Below are 18,421 nucleotides of genomic sequence, written 5' to 3' on the forward strand. Positions count from 1 at the left end.
GGCGAATAACCCGAGTCGGCCGTAACCTTGCTGTGACGGAGGAAGGACCGGAGCGATGCTCATTGAGCACACACATCCTGAAGTACGAAGTGCGAAGGGAACAAAGCTGTCCGAAGGGATGCGGACGGTAGCAGGTGGTAATAACAGCACTAGATCTGTGTGCTCTGCTCGTCGGGCGAGACGGCCATGAGGTGGATGTTCGGAATCCAGTCGAGCTTCTGTGCGACGGTATCAATGTGATCCGGACATACGCCGCAATACCACGGCGATGCGATGGCCTGTCTCACCACAAGCCCTTCAAGGATTGCTGACATGTCTTCGTGGATGCATGAACCAGTGAGAGAGCGGCAGTCATTGCCATGACAAGCTCATAATTTTGGTGGACATCGCGCTTAGCGTTTCGCTGCCTCGTTCGATCAATCCCTGGGCGCCAGCATGAGCACGTATTCCCGCGTGCTCGAGCCGAACTGCAACATATCCTTGTTCCGCAGTTCCAGGTATCTGCTCTCGGGGACTTTCTCGCCATTGAGCATTGTGCCGTTTGCGCTCTCAAGGTCGATCAGGTAGGGTTTCACTCGCCCAATTTTATCCCCATACTCGTTGCGCTTCTCCGTGTAGCGGAACTGGATGACGGCGTGCTGCTTGCTGATGCTCGGATGCTCAGCAGGAAGATCGACGACCGCGAGATCTCTGCCAATCAGCCAACAGCTCCGCGTGCTGAGCTCGATTGTATCAATGATGTCTTGGCCCTTGAATATAAACAACTTCCACAAGTCGCGTGGAGGCGGCTTCCTAGCTTCCGGCGGCTCATGGTACTTGAGGATGACGGCGGTGCCGTCAGCTTGCGTGATAGTATTGGAGGCTGCCGCAAGCAGCCCCGAGTTTGCAAAGTTGGGCTTCTCTTTTGGCTTCTCTGGTTCTTCGCCCTTGCTGATGGCAAATGAGTCACTCTGTGATGGTAACGGACCAGCCCGCCGAATAAGACTTCGCCCATGCTCGGATCTGGAACGCTCATCCGCATCATGCGGGGCTGCTAATCGTCGGGATCTGTTGTCGGGGCTGCGTCGACTTCGGCGCTCTTTCCAGTCGTCATCATATTCCCTATTCCGTCTGTCGCGTCGGTCATGATCTCTCTCCCTTCTCCGTTCCCCGTCCCTTGATCGCGACCTGCGGTCCCTTGACTCTGGTGTTCTCGACCGGCGTCGGTGATCCCGTTGTCGTGACCTAGACCGATCAACGCGTTTCCCAGACTCATCATCCCGATATCTCCTTCTCTGATCATTCCTAGATCCCTCGTGATCACGCTGCTCTTCCCAGCGACTTGACCGACGGCCGCCGCGTTCGGCAAAACCATCGTCCATGTTGGGCACCACACGACGCGCCGCCCACAGCTTTCCTCTGAGCGAGGGATCCGCTCCCTTTGACAACTTAGGCGGCCGGTGTTGGTCTCGTCGGTTCCTGAGGCAGCGCGTTTGGCCACTTGGGAGAGTCTCTGTGGCCAAAGCATTGTGTTGCTTGGCTGTGGTGGCCAAAATGCGTGAGCTGACGCAACGCTAGACAGTCGAGGCTTGGCCTTCCTCAGCTCAGCGGGGCGGGCATAGCACCGGGTTTGATTAAAGTGGGCCCGGCTACCGAGGTGGCTCAGGTGGCACTCGTGGGGGAAGGCGGAAGTGACGGGGGCCAAGTGACTTCCCTGTTACATAATCCATTGGCGCCGCAGGCGGATGCCTTGGCTCAGGCTTGCCCGCTCTTCAGCTTGGGCCCTGTTTTCCCCCCTCCAGCAACGTTCGCTCGAGAAATCCCAGATCTGCACCTTCCATCATCGACCTGACAAGCTCGTCTTGACGGGATTCCTTTTGCCGACTTTGGGTTTGCTTTAGCTCTCCAATCCTACCACCTCCTCGACTATTCTCTTCCTCAGCCTCATCGGCCGTCACCCCACCGCGGAGACCACTTACGGCAACCCCCCAGTCAACGCTCTCTCCTGCTTCGTTTCCAGACCTCTCTCTCTCTAAGCACGTCGTTCACCGACGTCGACCGTCGCTTGTGCTGAGCTGCCAGGCATCACTTTCGCTTCTTGAGTCAGGCCGTTCTGCGCTCCGTCACCCCTCGTTGCCGAATCGGGTGACGCCAGAACTACGTTCCAAGCGACACGCACAAGCCGGCACGATTCCCCCGACTACTCGCAAGCGGAAAGCCGCTGAGGCGACGATATCCTCTGCCGCTACCGCTCCAAATAAGAGGATTCTCGCCTCAGCCGGCCCTGACACCGCCCCACCAACTCCCGTGACGACGGCTTCCAACGGCGGCATGGATACCGACGATGATTTCATGTCCAACGTCTCTAGTGAAGACGATATACTACCTGACGAGAGCGATAATGACATGTCTGGAGATGAAGGTGCGTTTTACCACAATGTTTGACTGAGTGCTCACTTCCTGGTTCCACTTCGAGAGTGCCGGATTCTTCATCCCGACCACACCCCCCCCCCCCCCCCTTTTTTTTTTTCTTCCACAACCCAAGCAAAGCCTCTATTCGCTCATCTTTCCCCCCTCGCTTGGTTGCAATCGTCAACTAAGATGCTAACGAAACGGGCCCATTAGACTTTGGCTTCGACGACGAGCCTGACACCCACCTTGATTCGCAAAAGGAGAACGGACTTAAGAAGAAGGTCGCGTATGACATCAGCTTCAAGGTCTATCAACCAAGCGATATCCAGAAGCAGCAAGATGAATTGATTGACGAGGTCAACATGATTCTGAACATTTCCAAAGAGGAGGCGGCTATTCTTCTTCGCCACTTTAGGTGGAATAAGGAGAGATTGATCGAAGACTACATGGACAGGCCAAACCAGGTTCTCGATGCTGCCGGACTTGCCCCAACATCGGCCGGGCCGCCCAAAATGCAGGTTGTACCGGGATTTGTCTGCGACATCTGTTGCGAGGATGAGCCGGGGCTTCAGACTTTTGCGCTCAAGTGTGGCCACAGATATTGCGTGGACTGTTACCGCCACTATCTGTCGCAGAAGATCCGAGGGGAAGGGGAAGCGGCACGCATCCAGTGCCCTTCAGAAGGCTGCACCGTCATCATCGATGCTCGTTCCTTGGACATTCTTGTCACCCCAGACTTGATGGCGCGATACCACGAGCTGCTCCACCGGACGTATGTGGAAGACAAGGAAACACTTAAGTGGTGCCCGGCGCCGGACTGCGAGAACGCCATCGAGTGTGCCGTCAAGAAGAAGGACCTCGACAAGGTAGTGCCCACCGTCTCCTGTCTTTGCGGCCATCGGTTTTGCTTTGGTTGTATCTTGAATGACCATCAGCCGGCGCCGTGTGAGCTGGTGAAGAAGTGGTTGAAAAAGTGCGCCGACGATTCGGAGACAGCCAACTGGATCTCGGCGAATACCAAGGAGTGCCCCAAGTGCAATAGCACGATTGAGAAGAACGGCGGCTGCAACCACATGACCTGCCGCAAGTGCAAGCACGAGTTCTGCTGGATGTGCATGGGACTGTGGTCCGAACACGGCACGAGCTGGTACAACTGCAACCGGTATGAAGAGAAGAGTGGCACAGAGGCCAGGGATGCACAAGCCAGATCCCGGGTTTCGCTTGAGCGATATTTGCATTACTACAACCGCTACGCAAACCACGAACAGTCGGCACGCCTCGACAAGGACATTTACCATAAGACGGAAAAGAAGATGGTGCAGCTGCAGAAGGAGTCGGGCATGTCATGGATCGAGGTGCAGTACCTGAACTCAGCCTCGCAAGCGCTCCAGACGTGCCGTCAGACCCTGATGTGGACGTACGCCTTTGCCTTTTACCTCGCCCGCAACAACTTGACCGAGATCTTTGAGGACAATCAGAAGGACCTAGAAATGGCTGTTGAGGCTCTGTCTGAAATGTTCGAGAAGCCGATTGCGGAGCTTGCGGACCCGAAGCTCAAAGTGGAGATCATGGACAAGACGTCGTACTGCAACAAGCGCAGGGTGATTCTGCTGGAAGACACTGCCCAGAATCTTGCAGAAGGTATGGAGACCCGCATACGTCTACGTTTCCATGGTTAGGCGGCTGACATGCATTAGGACGATGGACCTTCAACACCGAGTTGCTCGGATCAGGCGCTAACAGCGGGCTGATCCTTCGGCGCTAGGGGCGAGAGCACAGGTGAACGGCTATATAACAGTGCCTCACGGAATTGCTGGTAGCATGTGGGTTTGATGGTTGATTTTTGATGGAAGCGGGTGCATCGGACTCTGCTGGAACCCGTCAGACAGGACATGGTCGAGCCAACTAGCGTGTAAGTCGGCGTAGATCGGATGCACGTCTTTGGAGTTTGGCCATTTGATTGATGGGTGCCTGCTAGGTAGCATGAGCTTGTACATACTAGAAGGGTTAGGAAGCGGAATGGGTCTGGGGTAGGGCGATGGGATCAGGTTTTGGGATGCAAGTCAATGACAATAGCAGTCTTCAAGTGCTAGCAACCAGCGCCATCTAGTCACTAGATGGACATACCATAGTCGAAGTTGTTTGGCATCCGCATCCGGTGCGTGCGCCACTCACCTACAAGGCCTGCGCCGAAAGACCGAAGTAACATACGCCCGCAGAGCACGCATTGCCTCGTGAGCATGGCCCCCGGTGCGTTCCCGAGTAATGGTATCTCCAATCCAAGCCCCACTTCGCCTGTCGAGTTCTCGCTCGCTTCCGTGGGGGAAGATTCCTTTACCGGCGACACAGCGGCGATATACATATATGTACCTTGAATGGCACAGTTCGACTCTATTCGCGGAATCACAGTCCTTCCTTTCTTTTCTTTTTCTTTCTTTTTTCATATATATATTGATCCAGCGCCTGCTTTACCTGTGACGTCTGATGACTAGATCAAGAACCGCGGAGTAACCCCGAAGTTGGTCGCTCTGCAGTTGACTGGCAAGTGCCCCGCTGTTTTCCGAGCACAAGTTTCCCCGCAAAAGGCGGAATGGGTCAATTCTCACCCGCTGCCGAGCAGCTTTTCCGAAGAGCGGAGACTTGCCGGAGGACCAGGGACCACGGCACTGGCGTCGGCCATTACCGGATATGGAACCCATCTCGGGCATCTCGTTGCGAATGGGAGGGGCGGTTTAGTTTAACTGGGGGAAGCTGCCATGAATTTAGCCCGCGTGACGGGTTCTTTTCCTTCTTTTCTAAACTTCGTTCTGTCTCTCTCTCTTTTCTTCCCCGTTTGCCATTTTTCTTTTTCCTGTTCCTTGTAACACGGCGTCGCTTCTCATTTTTGCCATAGCTTGCGGCTCTTAATCTAGCCCCCGTCTGTTCGCGTTGCTTTCGCCCTCGGATACCCGAACCCTTCCATAACCGCAGCATTCAAGATGCCGTCGGCGGCCATGTGCATGAGGACGCTGCGGGCGTACGCCAAGTACGGCCAGAATGTGAGTGGTCTCCAAGCACTGCGACAGGTCTTATTTGGTTCCCTGGTTTTTCCTTTTTTTTTTTTTCGCTGTAACTGACCGCGACTCGCAATGAGTGTAGCATGCGGCCCTCTTCGCGCGGGCCTTCTCGGCCACAGCCCGCCGCCGCGAGATCAACAAGATCTACCCCTCGGCGGCCGAGGCGATCAAGGATATGAAGCCCAACTCGACGCTCCTGTGCGGCGGTTTCGGCCTCTGTGGCGTGCCAGACACGCTCATCGACGAGGTGCTCAAGCGGCCCGATCTTACCGGTCTCACGGCTGTCTCCAACAATGCCGGCACAGACAACAGCGGTCTCGGCAAACTGCTGCGGACCAAGCAGATCAAGAAGATGATCGCCTCGTACATTGGCGAGAACAAGACGTTTGAGAGCATGTACCTCACGGGCGAGGTCGAGCTGGAGCTTACCCCACAGGGCACGCTGGCCGAGCGCTGCGCCGCGGGCGGCAAGGGCATTCCGGCCTTCTACACTCCCGCTGCCTTCGGCACCGTCGTCCAGACGGGCGAGCTGCCGCTGCGCAACAAGCCCGACGGCACGCCCGACCAATTCTCGTACCCCAAGGATGTCAAGGTATTCAACGGCAAGAGCTACCTGCTGGAACACGCGATCGAGGGCGACTACGCCTTTGTCAAGGCCTACAAGGCCGACCGCCTCGGTAACTGCCAATTCCGCCTGGCCGCCAACAACTTCAACGGCGCCATGGGCCGGAATGCCAAGATGACCATTGTCGAGGCCGAGCACATCGTCGAGCCCGGCGAGATCCCGCCCGAGGCGGTCCACCTGCCCGGCATCTACGTCAAGCGCGTGATCCAGAGCACGGCCCCGAAGAACATCGAGAAGTACACGTGGAGCAAGGATCCGTCCGAGGCTGAGGACCCGAAGGCGGCCGCCGCACTCGGCACGGGCGACACCAAGGCCAAGCGCGAGCGCATCGTGCGGCGCGCGGCCAAGGAGTTCCAGAACGGCATGTACGCCAACCTGGGCATCGGCATGCCCATGCTCGCGCCCGGGTTCGTCGGCGACGACGTCGAGGTGATGCTGCAGAGCGAGAACGGCATCCTCGGGCTCGGCCCCTACCCGCGCAAGGGCGAGGAGGACGCCGACCTGATCAACGCGGGCAAGGAGACGGTCACGCTCAAGCCGGGCGCCTCCGTCTTCGGCTCCGAGGAGAGCTTCGGCATGATCCGCAGCGGCCGCATCAACCTGACCATCCTGGGCGCCATGCAGGTCAGCGCCAACGGCGACCTGGCCAACTGGATGCTGCCCGGCAAGGTCAAGGGCTTCGGCGGCGCCATGGACCTCGTCAGCAACCCCAGCGAGACCAAGGTGGTTGTCACGATGGAGCACACGGATAAGAAGGGGAACCCCAAGATCGTCAAGCAATGCGCCTTCCCGCTGACGGGCAAGGCATGCGTGTCGAGGATCATCACCGAACTGGTACGTCATTCTCTGCTCCTGAACCTTTTTCTTTTCCCCTCTTGCGTTCCCTTTCTCTTTCTGTTTTCCCTCTCTACGTCAGTGTCTAGGATGAAGCAGTACTGACTCAGCTCCTTCCATCAACAGGGTGTCTTTGATGTCGACTTTGCAAAAGGCCTCACGCTGGTCGAGATCGCGGATGGTGTGACAGTGGAGGAGATCAAGGCCAAGACGGAGGCGCCTTTCCGGGTGGCCGATGACTTGAAGCCCATGCTCTAAAACGTTTGTCAGAGTACCCATTGGGGGAGACGTCCAAATGGATGGGATGGAGAGGTTGTGCTGCTTTTAAAACGGACCTGTACATATTGTAGATACCTTGGGTATAGAGGGTTTAGCGATGGGAATACGGCAATGGCGCGTAAGGTATGCAGTTCAATTGCCCTCTCCCAAGGCAGTTTATTCTTGGACATGTGTGCCAATGTTTATCACAAAACCGGATCAGTAGAAAGACACGGCAGGGTGATTGATGGTTGCCTCAAATCGTTTCTTGCTAGGTCTCCAACCTCCCTCCCGTGCACCTGCCGGATCGTACCCAATGCCCCCCCGTTCTATGGCACGTAAGGCCGAATAAGCACTTGAGAAGGAATAACAGCCGCAATGTTGCAGTTGGGAAGATCCTGGTCGTGATAATGGGAAGGCCCTTCATCTTCGAATCCACACAGGGAATTATACTTCTTCGCGAAAGTGGTGAGAAGCAAAGAACTATGCAGCCCGAGGTTGCTAAAGGTAACCATTGGTGCTATCTCCAGTTTGCGTAATTAGTCTATGTATTGCATTACGTATTATCACTTGCGGCCTCGTCCATTACCCACGTTTCGCATTCGAAAGCGTCATATCCATCCACATGCCCGCCAGAGAGGGTCGCGCTGCACCTGCAATTAACAAATATATCTATCCAGGCAACGCCAGCCTTCATTAATACCTCATTCCCAATTGGACAACAACTCACCCGCCGCAACTCTACGCTGCCGGCACCCCCAGCTTATTGTTTGTCTTACGGGTCATAACCTTAGTGATGGCGTGCCTAATGGTCACGCCCGCCTTCTCGACATCCTTTTTGGACAGGCCCGAGGTGACACACACCTTGAGCGCGGGCGTGACGGTGTAGATATTAGTCTTGAAGCTGGTGTGCTGCGAAATGGGCATGGTCTTCAGGCGGGTAATGAGCACGCCGTTTGCGAGCGCCTGTTGGTTGATTTTTGTCAGATTCGTTTCAAGTATCATGAATGGGAAAACTCTCCAGACGAGGAAAGGCAGGCATACCTCATCAACACATTCTTGCAGCAGCCGCTCCTGGTCGTCGATGCTCAGCCGGCGGGCCTTGACGACCTCGGGCTTGATGATCAGGATCATGATGGGGTTTTCGGGCGCGCTGGTGCACACGACCCAGTCGCTGCGCGGGTCAAGCTGGGCGCGCATGAGGCGAATGTTCTCGCGGCACTGTAGCAGAATCTCCGGGTTCGATTGCAGCAAATTGATGCTCTCGCTGGCCGTGACTGCGAGCATGGCTGGCAGCGCCGCTGAGAAAGTGTAGGCTGTTGACGTGATCCGCTGGTGCTCGACTACGTCCTTGGTGCCCGCGCAGAAGCCACCACCCGCACAGAGCGGGCCCGCGAGCGAGCCGATGATCATATCCACCTGCGAGGGGTCCACGTTTTGCGCCTCCGTCAGGCCACGGCCGGTGCGACCCAGCACACCGAAGGACCAGGTCTCGTCGAGAATGAGGCGGAACTTGTACTTCTCCTTGAGTTCAATCTGCAGTATGTCAGCGGCACCAATTCATTCGGAATCCCTCCCGAGAGGGGAGTATCGGTAAAACAAGAGGGAAACTGACCAGCTTGGGCAGGTCGTTCATGTCTCCCGTTGTCTCGAACAGCGCCTCGGTGACGATAAACCGCCGCGTGAGCTTCTTGCCAGCCTGCTCCTTTACCACTTTGCGCATGACCTCTTCGAGGTCATCCAGGTCGCCGTGGTTATACCACTTGACGTTGCTGCGCGAAATCTCGAGGCCGCGCCGGATCGAGTAGTTGGCACCCCTGTCCGCGACGATGATGTCTCCTCTCTTGCAGAAGGCCGGGATGACGCTCGTGATGGTGGAGAACGCATGCGCGTAAACAATGCACCCTTCGGTACCCAGGTACGAGGCAATGTCGGCTTCTAGCTTCATGTGCACGTCTTGGGTGGCGTAGAACTGGGGCGGGCCACAGGGGCCGACACCGTAGGTGCGAAGGGTCTGAATGGCCTTCTCCTTGATCTGGTCGTTGGCGTTGAAGTTGTAGAAGTTGTACGACGCGAGGTTCATGACCGTCTTGCCATTGGCGAGCTTCGATTTCGGGCCCGTCGGTCTAGGTGTTGTCAGCTTTCCATTCCCTTCTTCCCTTCGGGATGCGCCGAGGTTGCTTACCCGACAATTACGGGGAGCTTCTCCAGTTCGGCCTCCTGCTGGGGAGTAACTGGTGCCACCAGCGGCTCAGGCGTCCATTCCTCGACAAGCTCGTCAATTTCCTAGTTGCGCCCATTGGCATCATCAGCACACGCGAATGGCAGGTTCCCCAGCGTGCGCGAAACTGGCGCAGGCACTGATGACTCACATCCTCTGTCAACTTGACATAATTCTGCTTCGATGTCGAGTAGCTCGGCGAAAGCAGGTATCGGATGAAAAATATAACCAGCACGAGCTCGATGGCCGAGCGTACCGGGTCGTTCTGGTAGCTGGAGCGAACGTAGCGGATGAGGACGGCCGAGCCGGGAACCTTCTGGAAGGCGGCCGACGCCTCTTGGAGCCACTCGTTCAGGTGCGTCTGCACCTCGTGCAGGTCCATCTTTGTCGTCTCGTCGTCGCACGGCGTCAATTCCAGCTTTTCAAAATCGGAGCCAGAGATCGAAGAGCAGTGCCTATTCGAGTTGTCGGGCCGGGAGGCGAACTTGGGCGGGAAAAAAAAAGGCAAAGGTTGGGTGCCCCTGAATCGAAACAGATAAGCCGAACGGAAGTCTCGGAAACGGCGTCGCGCGCGTGGCTGTCGCGACAGGCCCAACAAGGAATGAATTATGGGGGCCGTTGTGTGGTTCTTTTTTGCCCTTTTTCCAGTGTCCAGGGGATGGAGACGACAGCAAGTTGCACGCTAACTAATGCGGTTCCAATGTGGGTCATCTTGCAACGCAAGGTACCCGTAACTCCAGTCCGCTCGGCTGTGGAGCCCCGCCCGGTCCGCCATGGCTTGGCAACACTGTCAGGCCTCCAACCGAAGTTGGGGGGCCAACACTGTGTGTACGGATCCGTACTGCGTATGCACACAGTAATCCGTACAGTACCTCCGTACTGAGCGGCTCGAGGGCTACGATTGCAGATGAGACGACATGGGAGGAAAGCGCGGTCTACAAAAATTAGAACAAAAGGAATGCTACCATCATTATAGACACACAGAGATGAGATGACCTGTGACTTCGGCTCACATCAACCACATCCCAGTGATGCTCATGGAGGTTGGTGGGCTCCGGTTCTCACAAGTTCCAAACAATTCCTCAACCATGATGAATTACCTACCTATGGACAAGCAAGACATGGATGACGAGAGCAAAGAACGAGCATATGTGATACCCGACAAATACAATACTACAAGCTGACCGCACCTGAACACGTCCCATGTCCGTTTCCCCTCCCCCCCCCCCCAAAAAAAAAAAGAGAAGAGAGACCCCGCGATGTTCGTGGAAAACTGAAGACTCTCCCTCAAGTAGCCCGTCTTGATGACTGACTGGCCGCCGCATTAAACAACGTACAGAATGACATCCCTTCTATAACTCTCCTTGTCCCACGAATGCCATGAATGAATGAATACCCAGCCTGTTGACGTTCTCAGATGAATAGAGCCCGCTTGTCAGAACCGCTCGTCGCCGTAGCGCGTGCTGTTGTCCTTGTCGATGTTCCGACACCCGAGTAGTTGGGGGCACCGGTACCAGTAGGCGTCTTGCCGCGCGTGTCATCATGATTCAGGCCCGTTGGCTGCAATAGGTTCTGGTCCTTCAACATGCTCAGCATACTCTCTGTCGGAATATACTTGCCAGCCACCGCCGGCCCGACGATAAGCGCAAGGAAGACAACGAGCAGGACAAAGTAGAGGATGGAATAGCGGATGACGCGCCTCCTCCGAAGTTTGGTTTGCTTCATCGAGTAGATAGGTGGGCGGATTTGTCGGCTAAACCACACCCCATCAGTCACATGGTTCATCAGTTGCTCATAATGGGCAGGGGAAACGTACCTTGGACGAAGCCAGAAGAGCATCATCGAGTGCAACTTGTCAATCTGGGGGATCAGAATGATCGGAGCCATGAGGAAGAGAACGATATGGCCGAGGATGAAGTCGCCGGCAAACATGCACAGTTCCGTGATCTTGCAGAGATACTCACGAGCTGGCTGCGACACCGAATGCCAACCCATCGAGTACCATTTACCGGTCCAGAACGCTATGTTGGACTGGTCCGTCTTGAGCTCTCTGGTAAGGCCTAGAGTGATGATAAGCTTGAAGACGAAACGCTGGATGGCCACAACGGTGATCATGCCCAAGAGTGTTCTCGAGAAATCGAAGCCCTGCAGGACAAACATGACTTCGAAGAATACTAGGAGCACAATGACCGCAATAGCGTGTGCAATGGCGGCGAGCACAGAGCCGAACTTCTTGCAGCACATGCTCAACAAAGGACCCATGAAGCAAGCCATGGCGAAAAAGATGGCGAGAGCACCCGCGTTGATGGCAATGGGTGCAAAGGCGACGATTGCGACCCGGAGAAGAGCGGCAGTCGGCTTCGTCTCGGATTTTTTCACGCCTGTCTGTGCATTGATGAACAAGTACGGGATCAGAGTGACGATGACAAGGCAGAGCGGCGAAATGATCTCGGCCCAGAAGATATTGGTGATGGCGGCCCGCGGCACGTCGCCCGACAACTTGGCAGACGGGTCGCCGATGACCTTGCGCTTGTAACCCGTGATCCTCGTCCGGGAAAGACGGCAGAAGGCGATCCAAGACGACGCATGCGAGCGAGAGTTTCCGCGCGACAGCCAGCGGAGATATTCGCGGTAGTCGATGAAGAAGTCGTTCCAGGCAAACTGGTGAGGGTTGTAGAGGAACGGCGAGACAACCAGGGCCAACAAGGAAATCCAGAAGTAAACTAGGGCCGCCTGCCAGATCGTGACAGTGGCGAACAGAAGCATCATCAGCATGCGAGCGCCGAAGTACATGGATGGACCGGCAAATCGAGAGTAGAGCACGCCGAACGGGATGCGAGCGGTGGCGAAACCACGTCCCGTGCCGATGTAGCGGGCGCCTCCGAACGTGATATCCTGCTGCACAGAGTTGGCGTAAATCTGGCAGACGAACACCTCGAAGAAGGGCGAGAGCGAACCGAACTGCTTGGCCAAACGGGTCGCGGCACGCCAGAGACCCCGCTCCGACACTTCTTGGACGAACAGAGGAACGAACGAGATGAAGAAGACGAAGACGATGGACAGAATGGAGCGGTAGACCCAATCCATGAGGGCGTCCGTATTCGCGCAGCCCGTGGGATACAGAGGATCCGTGATGGGCACATCGCGGTTGTAGTCGCAAGGGATCGTCTCCTTCCGAAGCGCACCGATCTGGAGTAGGCAGATCATGAACATATGCACCGACAGCATGATGAACATATTGTTGACGTGGAAACCGGGATGGGCGTAGTAGAAGGAAAGGAAGCGATCGATGGGAAGCTGCGTCCCCAGATAATAGTACTCTCGAGACAGCATCTGCTCACCCATACCGGTTCCAATCTTGGTGGTGAAGTTGAGAATCGATCCGAAACCAAGATCACGACCTTTGCCACATTGGTAGTATTCGCAGTGCTTAATGCGTCCACCACGGAGGAGAGCGTTCATGCCGGCGTAGATATCTTCGTTCAGATGGAGGCCCTTTTGTGCTTTGGAGACACCGCCACGAGTCGTCATGAAAATGCCGTTGAGGAAATCAGGGTGACCGTAGTGGAGCTTGCCACCAACCTGTGCCAGAGTTCTCGCAAATAGGGTGCCGAATGTCTGTTCCTTGCCAGCGGCGACGTCACCCAGGATACCAATGTTCTCCGAGAAGATATATTCACGAGCACCCAAGATAGCGACAGGAGCAGGAGCGTTGGTCTTCACTCCAGGAGTGTACGGAGACACCTCGTCCGTGTGCATCTCCTCGAACTCCGCAAGGACGCTGCGAATCTTGAGGCACTCCTCGAGGTAGTTGTCCTGGTTGGCGTCGATGAGCTGAATGTACTCGCCGCGGTAGAAGATGATCGAGTGATTCTGGTTGTCGGATTTGCCGTCACCGAGAATTGGGTTGCCCGAGAGCTGGATGCGGAACTTGGGCCGGCGCATACCGTTCTCCATGAACTCGGAATGGCCGTCGATTAGCGCGGAATAGAGACGCGGTTCCTCGCCTTCGGCCAAGGGCGGCTCCTCATCGAGATACGCAATCTGGAGATCCGGGTATGCGCGGAGCAAGAACTCGGCGTTCTCCATCTCCTCCTTCTTGAACTTGGAAAACCGCTGCATCGAAACCACCAGCTTGAACTTGCGACGGGCCATCCGCTCCAGCTCGCGTTCCAGCTTGTCAGAATTGCCGCCAAACATCTGGACCACCTCGGGGTTCTCGACGCGGTAGAGCAGCTTGATGGCGCGGCTGTAGTTCATGAAACCGGAGATGGTGCGGTAGAGTGTCTGGAAGCGCAGCGAGGCCCAAATGCGAGTTCGAAGCGTGTACTCGGGAGCCGAGGACTTGAAACCGATGCAGTAAAAGGGCAGGTCATCGATCTTGCTCTTCGCCGTGTCCTTCTCCTTCTCTTCTTCGTCGCCGTTGAACTGGGATGTCTCGTCCGCTAAGATCTTGGTGTCCTTGACGAAGCAATCCCATTCATGAGGATGGAGCTGTTTGAGATACTCGAGAAGCGTGACGCGCGAATAAGGCTCGTCCTCGCGAATGATTTCCCTGAGTGACAGAAGGATCTTCTCGCTATAGTGAGGAATCATGACAGTGAAGGTAGGCATGTTGTCCACCGGGAGCGGTTCCGGAATGGGCGTCGAGAGCGACTGCGCAAAGAACGAAATTCTCCGCTCGGCCTCGCTGTGACTGGGGAAGTACTCCGTCTTGAACGAGTGGTCCTCCTGGGAGACGAAAAACGTCGGGGCCCGAAGCGTGCGCTTGCCCTCCTGCTCGGACGGCACCTGGTGGTAGAGAAGCTTCTGAACATGGTCGATGGCCAGCAAATGTTCGCGATACATGGAGATGACGATGGCGTTCCAGATCTGCGAGATCAGGACCTTTGGTTTATACTTGATCGCCATGTCCGTAGTGGCCAAGATCTTCGAGTACATGCGCTTCGGGAGACGCGAGAAGACGTTTCTCCAGGGAGTCAAGATTGACGAACCGAGGTAGAACGATCGAGCGACCGAGATGCACGTGTTGACGACAACGTACATGAGGTATGTATCGAGGAAGAAGAAGAGCAGATCGCAAAAGAGCATGAGAGCCAGGGTGATCTCCGGTTGGTACGGGCATAGATATCTCTGCAGGATCGTATCGCCGATGCAGCTGTCGACATTCATGATGTTGAGATAGCGAATAGGGTCTCGAATCGAGAGGGTCAGGAAGGCGTAAGACTCTCCCAGCTTGAGACCGAAGATGACAGCCCACATGCCAAAGGAAAGAGCGACGTCGTTGCCCTTAAGTCGCGGGTAGCTAGCGGTGAACGTCTGACTAGCAACGTACCTCCGCGAGTTCTTGGTGAGGTAGCTCCCAAACAGACCGCCCAGGGGCATGACGGCAAAAAATAAGAACGTGGCCAGACCGAAGAAGAACTGGAAGATGCCGAGGATAAGCGCAGGCTTGCTGTTTTGCTTCTCAAGGTAGGCATCCAGGTTGGCTGCGGGCATGAAGACATAGACTCCAGGACCAACGTTGATGACGAGGACCACGATCAAGAACAGCAGGCGCTTTGTCAGATGCTGCGCACCAGCCCATTTGCGCGGGACATAGAGCCACTCCGCAAGTGTCGCGAAGACCTGAATGGCCGAGGCGATCGTGCCACCGAAACCCACCAGAGACCACTGTGCCGCGCGCGGAGGAGGATTGTCGACCTCTTGCTCATAGTTGGGCGTGATGAGCGTCGGCGCGTTGAAGGACGTGAAATACCAGAACATGGTCAAATGGATGATCCAGATGCGGTTGAAATTAACCACCATGTGGAACCACGAACGCGTCTCCTTGTAGGTCTTGAAGAAGACCTTCTTCCATTCCACATCCTTAAGCTTGAGATAGCGTTCGGCAGGGGGCACATCGACCAGCTTGCTCTTGTCTTTGAGCACAATGCGCTCAATACCTTCGGGATACCAGAAGAGCTGGTTGCAGTCGTCATAACCAATGATCTGGTTGTGATCCTTCTCACGGCGGACGTAGACGCCATTGACGATCTCGTATCCCTGATCCCGGATGTACTGGTAGAGAGGCGTGATGACGTTGTTGAGGAACGTAAACTCCTCGACAGGCTCCACCATGTTTTGGCAAGCGGGCGAGTTAAGGTAATCATCGGCACACTTGAAGATGAAGCAGAGACACTCGGGCATGAAGCGGACCTGGTTGGCCTCACCCCAGCAGAGGAGGTAGAGAGCAAGCTGGCGGACGCGGTCGTGCTGGGACATGCGGTTCATTCTCGTCTTCCAGCGGTACTCAGCGGCTTCGAGGGAATCGTCGCCTTCCAAGTCCTCAAGGGCCTCGGCCTCGTTCTCGGGTGTAGCCTTCTTCTTCTTGTTCTTACGCTTCCCACTCCTGCCTTTGATGTTGGCGAAACCAACAGCATCGTCAAGATCTAGGTGAGCGGCAAAGTACCACTTGCGGTAGTTCGCGTTCTCACCACCGATGTAATCGGCATGGAGGGAGAGAAGGGCCTGGTTCGGCGTCATGCGCGAGGCGCGGGAATCGAGCAGAGTCATCAAGTGGTCGTACATGTTGCGCATGCTGTCACGCTGAAAGCCGAACTTGGCCGTCAGATCAAGGAAAATGTCCTCGATCTCCTCCTTCGAGAGCGGGATCTGGGCGTCAGAGGTCCAGGCAGGGTAGGGCTCTCGTGAGCGCTGACCGGCAGGCAGGACATTGCCGTAGTCCATGCCGTAGTTCGGGGTCGACGCGCCAGAGGAGCGGTTGCCGCCGTATGAAATTTGCGACGAGGGAGGGCGGTATCCCCTGGCGCCGCCTGAACCGTCATTGTAGCTGTTGTGGCGCTCATCACCACGGCCGTAGTAATCCATCTCGGCAGCCCGGGCCATGTCGGAGCGCATGGTGAAGTCGCTGAACGTCTCAGAATCCTCCTCCGAGCCGTTCCGGTGGCCGTGGCCGTTCCCATAGCCACCCCGGTCGTAGCCCTGATCGTAGTAACCATCATTGTGGCCGTAGTAGTCGTCATTGTACTGGTCGTGGTTGTCATAGTATCCGCCATCTTGGCGGTACGGGTTGTTCGGGTCGGCGTTGTAATAGCCACTGCAGTCTGTCAGCGCGCGCGGTTTGAGACGCACACGAAGGTGAGGCAACATACGACTCATCATAGTACCCATCGCCCTGCTGGTACCCGCCACGGTTGTGGCCATTGTTGTCATAGTAATGCTGGTCGTCTTGATAATAAGAGTCCGTGTTGCCATGATGACCGTAGCCATCATCGTAGTCATGATGGCCCTGGCCTTGGCCATGGCCCTGGCCTGATTGGTATCCCGACATGCTGGGCGCCGTGTCTATGATGGGAATGGCTGGTTAGATATTGTCCGTTGTGCGCCAAGGTTGGAGGGATACGCGGTCAGACAGGCGATGCAACCGCAACTGCCGTTTCCAACAATTTTCGCGTTGCTTACCAGATCAACAACTCATGGAGACGAGTTTCGTGCCAGATATGATTGCAGACAAGCGACGGAGAACTTGTCGACTGTAGTGTTGGAGTGCCGTGAGCTTGCGACGGCGAGTGCAAAAAGATTAAGCTCGATTGTGGCCCGCCACAGCGTGGAAATTTGACGAAGAACCAGGGACTAGTGACTAGTTGTTTGAGTGCTGAAGAGCAGGAGTGTTGTTGATGCACAACACGCAGGCTGAGCGAGCGAATGGCGGCGCGGTGGGGCGCAGAGTGCAACTTGTTGGCTTGGAAATGACGGGTCGAAGTGCGTGCAAGCGGGAGCCGAAGATCGACGAGTAGAAACTCCCGTACACTAAATCAAAATCCAGGAGCAAAAAAGAGGCCGGTGCCAGTTGCTTCTGCGCAAACACCTCCTTCCTCCTCTTTTCGTATTAGCGATTGACGATGTCGGCTATGTCTCGGCCACGTCGCCCTTGTTTGCCGCCGGCGCTATATTCTCGATTACCGAATGGCTGGCTGCGATTGACGGCGAGGTGGTCGAGTGCCGCTGCACAACCGGAATCAAGACCTTCAAAGAAGGAGAATTAAAACGAGAGATGAGAAGGTGGCAGGTTTGAGCGAGTGTTGAGGCGAGAGAGAGGAAAAAAAGAGGACTCCGGCCAAGAGGAAGATTAGGGGGGCAGGAACAGGAAAGGAGAAGGAAAAAAGGGAGGCATTCCAGGATTAGGTGCGTTTCGTATGGACGGAAAGAGCCAGCCCAGCCAGGACGGGGCGTTTGCGAGCCACGGCAGGGTTATTGGCAGTCTCGCCAGGGGTACGTGCTGGAAAGGGGGAGGGTGGCTTGGCAGACGCGTGTACCGTATTGATTCACCTTTCGGCACCGTGTGCAGCAGGACAAGTCTTCACTGCCCAACTTGGGCAAGAGAAAGCTCTAGTGCGTTCCGTATGAGCGCCGTCCTACATCAAGTTATCGTGTCTCTTTTGCTCTGATAAGCTCGCATCACTTGGCAAGCCCATGTTTCGTCCGTGTTCCCACCGCCGTCCAGCATTACGAGCAACGAAGGCTTCGCGAGCGTCTCCCATCGTCTTCTCTCCGAAAGGAACTTCGCCAAATTCAGGGGCAGGCTCCTGCGGTCGAGTCTTGCCACCTGCGCTGGGTTTCCCCGAGAGTTTAGAGCTGGTGAGTCTCCAGTTCTGACGCCGTATATTAACCCAGGCATTGGACGTGGGCAGCTGAGTGGGAGGCTTCAGGGCCCGCCAACAGGCCCCCTAGCTGCAACGCTACGGAGGAGTTACTTCTCGGGACTTCCGTCGAAACCAGCGCACGATCGAGATGACTGATTACGTAATCCGGATACATCCAATCAAGCTCTGAGGAGTGCTTGGAGTGGGAGATGCCAAGGTTGTATTGGCGGTCTGTATCGGTCTGCCAAACCGAGATTGTGCTGCGGCAGATTCGGACTGCTCCGCCACATCTCGTCCCTTGCACCCCTGAACACAATGCAGCCGAAGTTTCGACAAGATACAGTACAGTATCCCCAGACGTAGCATCTCCCGCGGCTTGCAGAAAAGCTTG

General features: G+C 55.9%; 6 protein-coding genes across 6 annotated transcripts; 3 read left to right on the top strand and 3 right to left on the bottom strand.

Annotated features, from left to right (window-relative positions):
- Nucleotides 1–416: 416 nt before the first annotated feature.
- Nucleotides 417–1,361, bottom strand: P884DRAFT_202418 (SMAD/FHA domain-containing protein; the record flags this gene model as incomplete). The annotated part of the gene is made up of 1 exon (XM_069438429.1): nucleotides 417–1,361. One exon carries the CDS (start codon nucleotides 1,359–1,361, stop codon nucleotides 417–419), a length of 945 nt encoding a protein of 314 aa, XP_069296902.1.
- Nucleotides 1,362–2,310: 949 nt separating this feature from the next.
- On the top strand, nucleotides 2,311–4,156 carry P884DRAFT_202815 (uncharacterized protein; the record flags this gene model as incomplete). Its single annotated transcript, XM_069438460.1, has 3 exons — nucleotides 2,311–2,401; nucleotides 2,605–4,032; nucleotides 4,089–4,156. 3 exons carry the CDS (start codon nucleotides 2,311–2,313, stop codon nucleotides 4,154–4,156), a joined length of 1,587 nt encoding a protein of 528 aa, XP_069296903.1.
- Nucleotides 4,157–5,017: 861 nt separating this feature from the next.
- Nucleotides 5,018–7,382, top strand: P884DRAFT_260807 (uncharacterized protein). The gene is made up of 3 exons (XM_069441496.1): nucleotides 5,018–5,429; nucleotides 5,530–6,906; nucleotides 7,033–7,382. Exons 1-3 carry the CDS (start codon nucleotides 5,370–5,372, stop codon nucleotides 7,162–7,164), a joined length of 1,569 nt encoding a protein of 522 aa, XP_069296904.1. The 5' UTR covers nucleotides 5,018–5,369; the 3' UTR covers nucleotides 7,165–7,382.
- A 523-nt stretch (nucleotides 7,383–7,905) lies between these two features.
- Nucleotides 7,906–9,767, bottom strand: P884DRAFT_202705 (pyridoxal phosphate-dependent transferase; the record flags this gene model as incomplete). The annotated part of the gene is made up of 5 exons (XM_069438449.1): nucleotides 7,906–8,130; nucleotides 8,209–8,700; nucleotides 8,780–9,290; nucleotides 9,350–9,450; nucleotides 9,537–9,767. The coding sequence occupies 5 exons, from the start codon at nucleotides 9,765–9,767 to the stop codon at nucleotides 7,906–7,908; spliced, it is 1,560 nt and encodes a 519-aa protein (XP_069296905.1).
- A 112-nt stretch (nucleotides 9,768–9,879) lies between these two features.
- On the top strand, nucleotides 9,880–10,294 carry P884DRAFT_260809 (uncharacterized protein). The gene has a single exon (XM_069441497.1). It carries the CDS (start codon nucleotides 9,987–9,989, stop codon nucleotides 10,266–10,268), a length of 282 nt encoding a protein of 93 aa, XP_069296906.1. The 5' UTR covers nucleotides 9,880–9,986; the 3' UTR covers nucleotides 10,269–10,294.
- A 306-nt stretch (nucleotides 10,295–10,600) lies between these two features.
- Nucleotides 10,601–17,209, bottom strand: P884DRAFT_32690 (glycosyltransferase family 48 protein). The gene is made up of 4 exons (XM_069445503.1): nucleotides 16,850–17,209; nucleotides 16,540–16,732; nucleotides 11,202–16,484; nucleotides 10,601–11,138 (listed from the first exon to the last, which is right to left on the bottom strand). The coding sequence occupies exons 2-4, from the start codon at nucleotides 16,716–16,718 to the stop codon at nucleotides 10,799–10,801; spliced, it is 5,802 nt and encodes a 1,933-aa protein (XP_069296907.1). The 5' UTR covers nucleotides 16,719–16,732; nucleotides 16,850–17,209; the 3' UTR covers nucleotides 10,601–10,798.
- Nucleotides 17,210–18,421: the final 1,212 nt, after the last annotated feature.

The sequence above is a fragment of the Thermothelomyces heterothallicus genome (genome assembly GCF_042370625.1).
Source record: "Thermothelomyces heterothallicus CBS 202.75 unplaced genomic scaffold P884_scaffold_14, whole genome shotgun sequence".
NCBI lineage: Eukaryota > Fungi > Ascomycota > Sordariomycetes > Sordariales > Chaetomiaceae > Thermothelomyces > Thermothelomyces heterothallicus.

Excerpts from the sequence above, each read along its gene's own strand:
- P884DRAFT_260809 (XM_069441497.1), top strand. The coding sequence starts at position 9,987 with ATGAATTATGGGGGCCGTTGTGTGGTTCTTTTTTGCCCTTTTTCCAGT.
- P884DRAFT_32690 (XM_069445503.1), bottom strand. The coding sequence starts at position 16,718 with ATGTCGGGATACCAATCAGGCCAGGGCCATGGCCAAGGCCAGGGCCAT. Across the intron at positions 16,485-16,539 it reads GATGGGTACTATGATGAGTC|TGGCTATTACAACGCCGACC; the intron begins GTATGTTGCCTC and ends GACAGACTGCAG. Across the intron at positions 11,139-11,201 it reads CTCTTCTGGCTTCGTCCAAG|CCGACAAATCCGCCCACCTA; the intron begins GTACGTTTCCCC and ends GGTGTGGTTTAG.
- P884DRAFT_260807 (XM_069441496.1), top strand. The coding sequence starts at position 5,370 with ATGCCGTCGGCGGCCATGTGCATGAGGACGCTGCGGGCGTACGCCAAG. Across the intron at positions 5,430-5,529 it reads ACGCCAAGTACGGCCAGAAT|CATGCGGCCCTCTTCGCGCG; the intron begins GTGAGTGGTCTC and ends CAATGAGTGTAG. Across the intron at positions 6,907-7,032 it reads CGAGGATCATCACCGAACTG|GGTGTCTTTGATGTCGACTT; the intron begins GTACGTCATTCT and ends TTCCATCAACAG.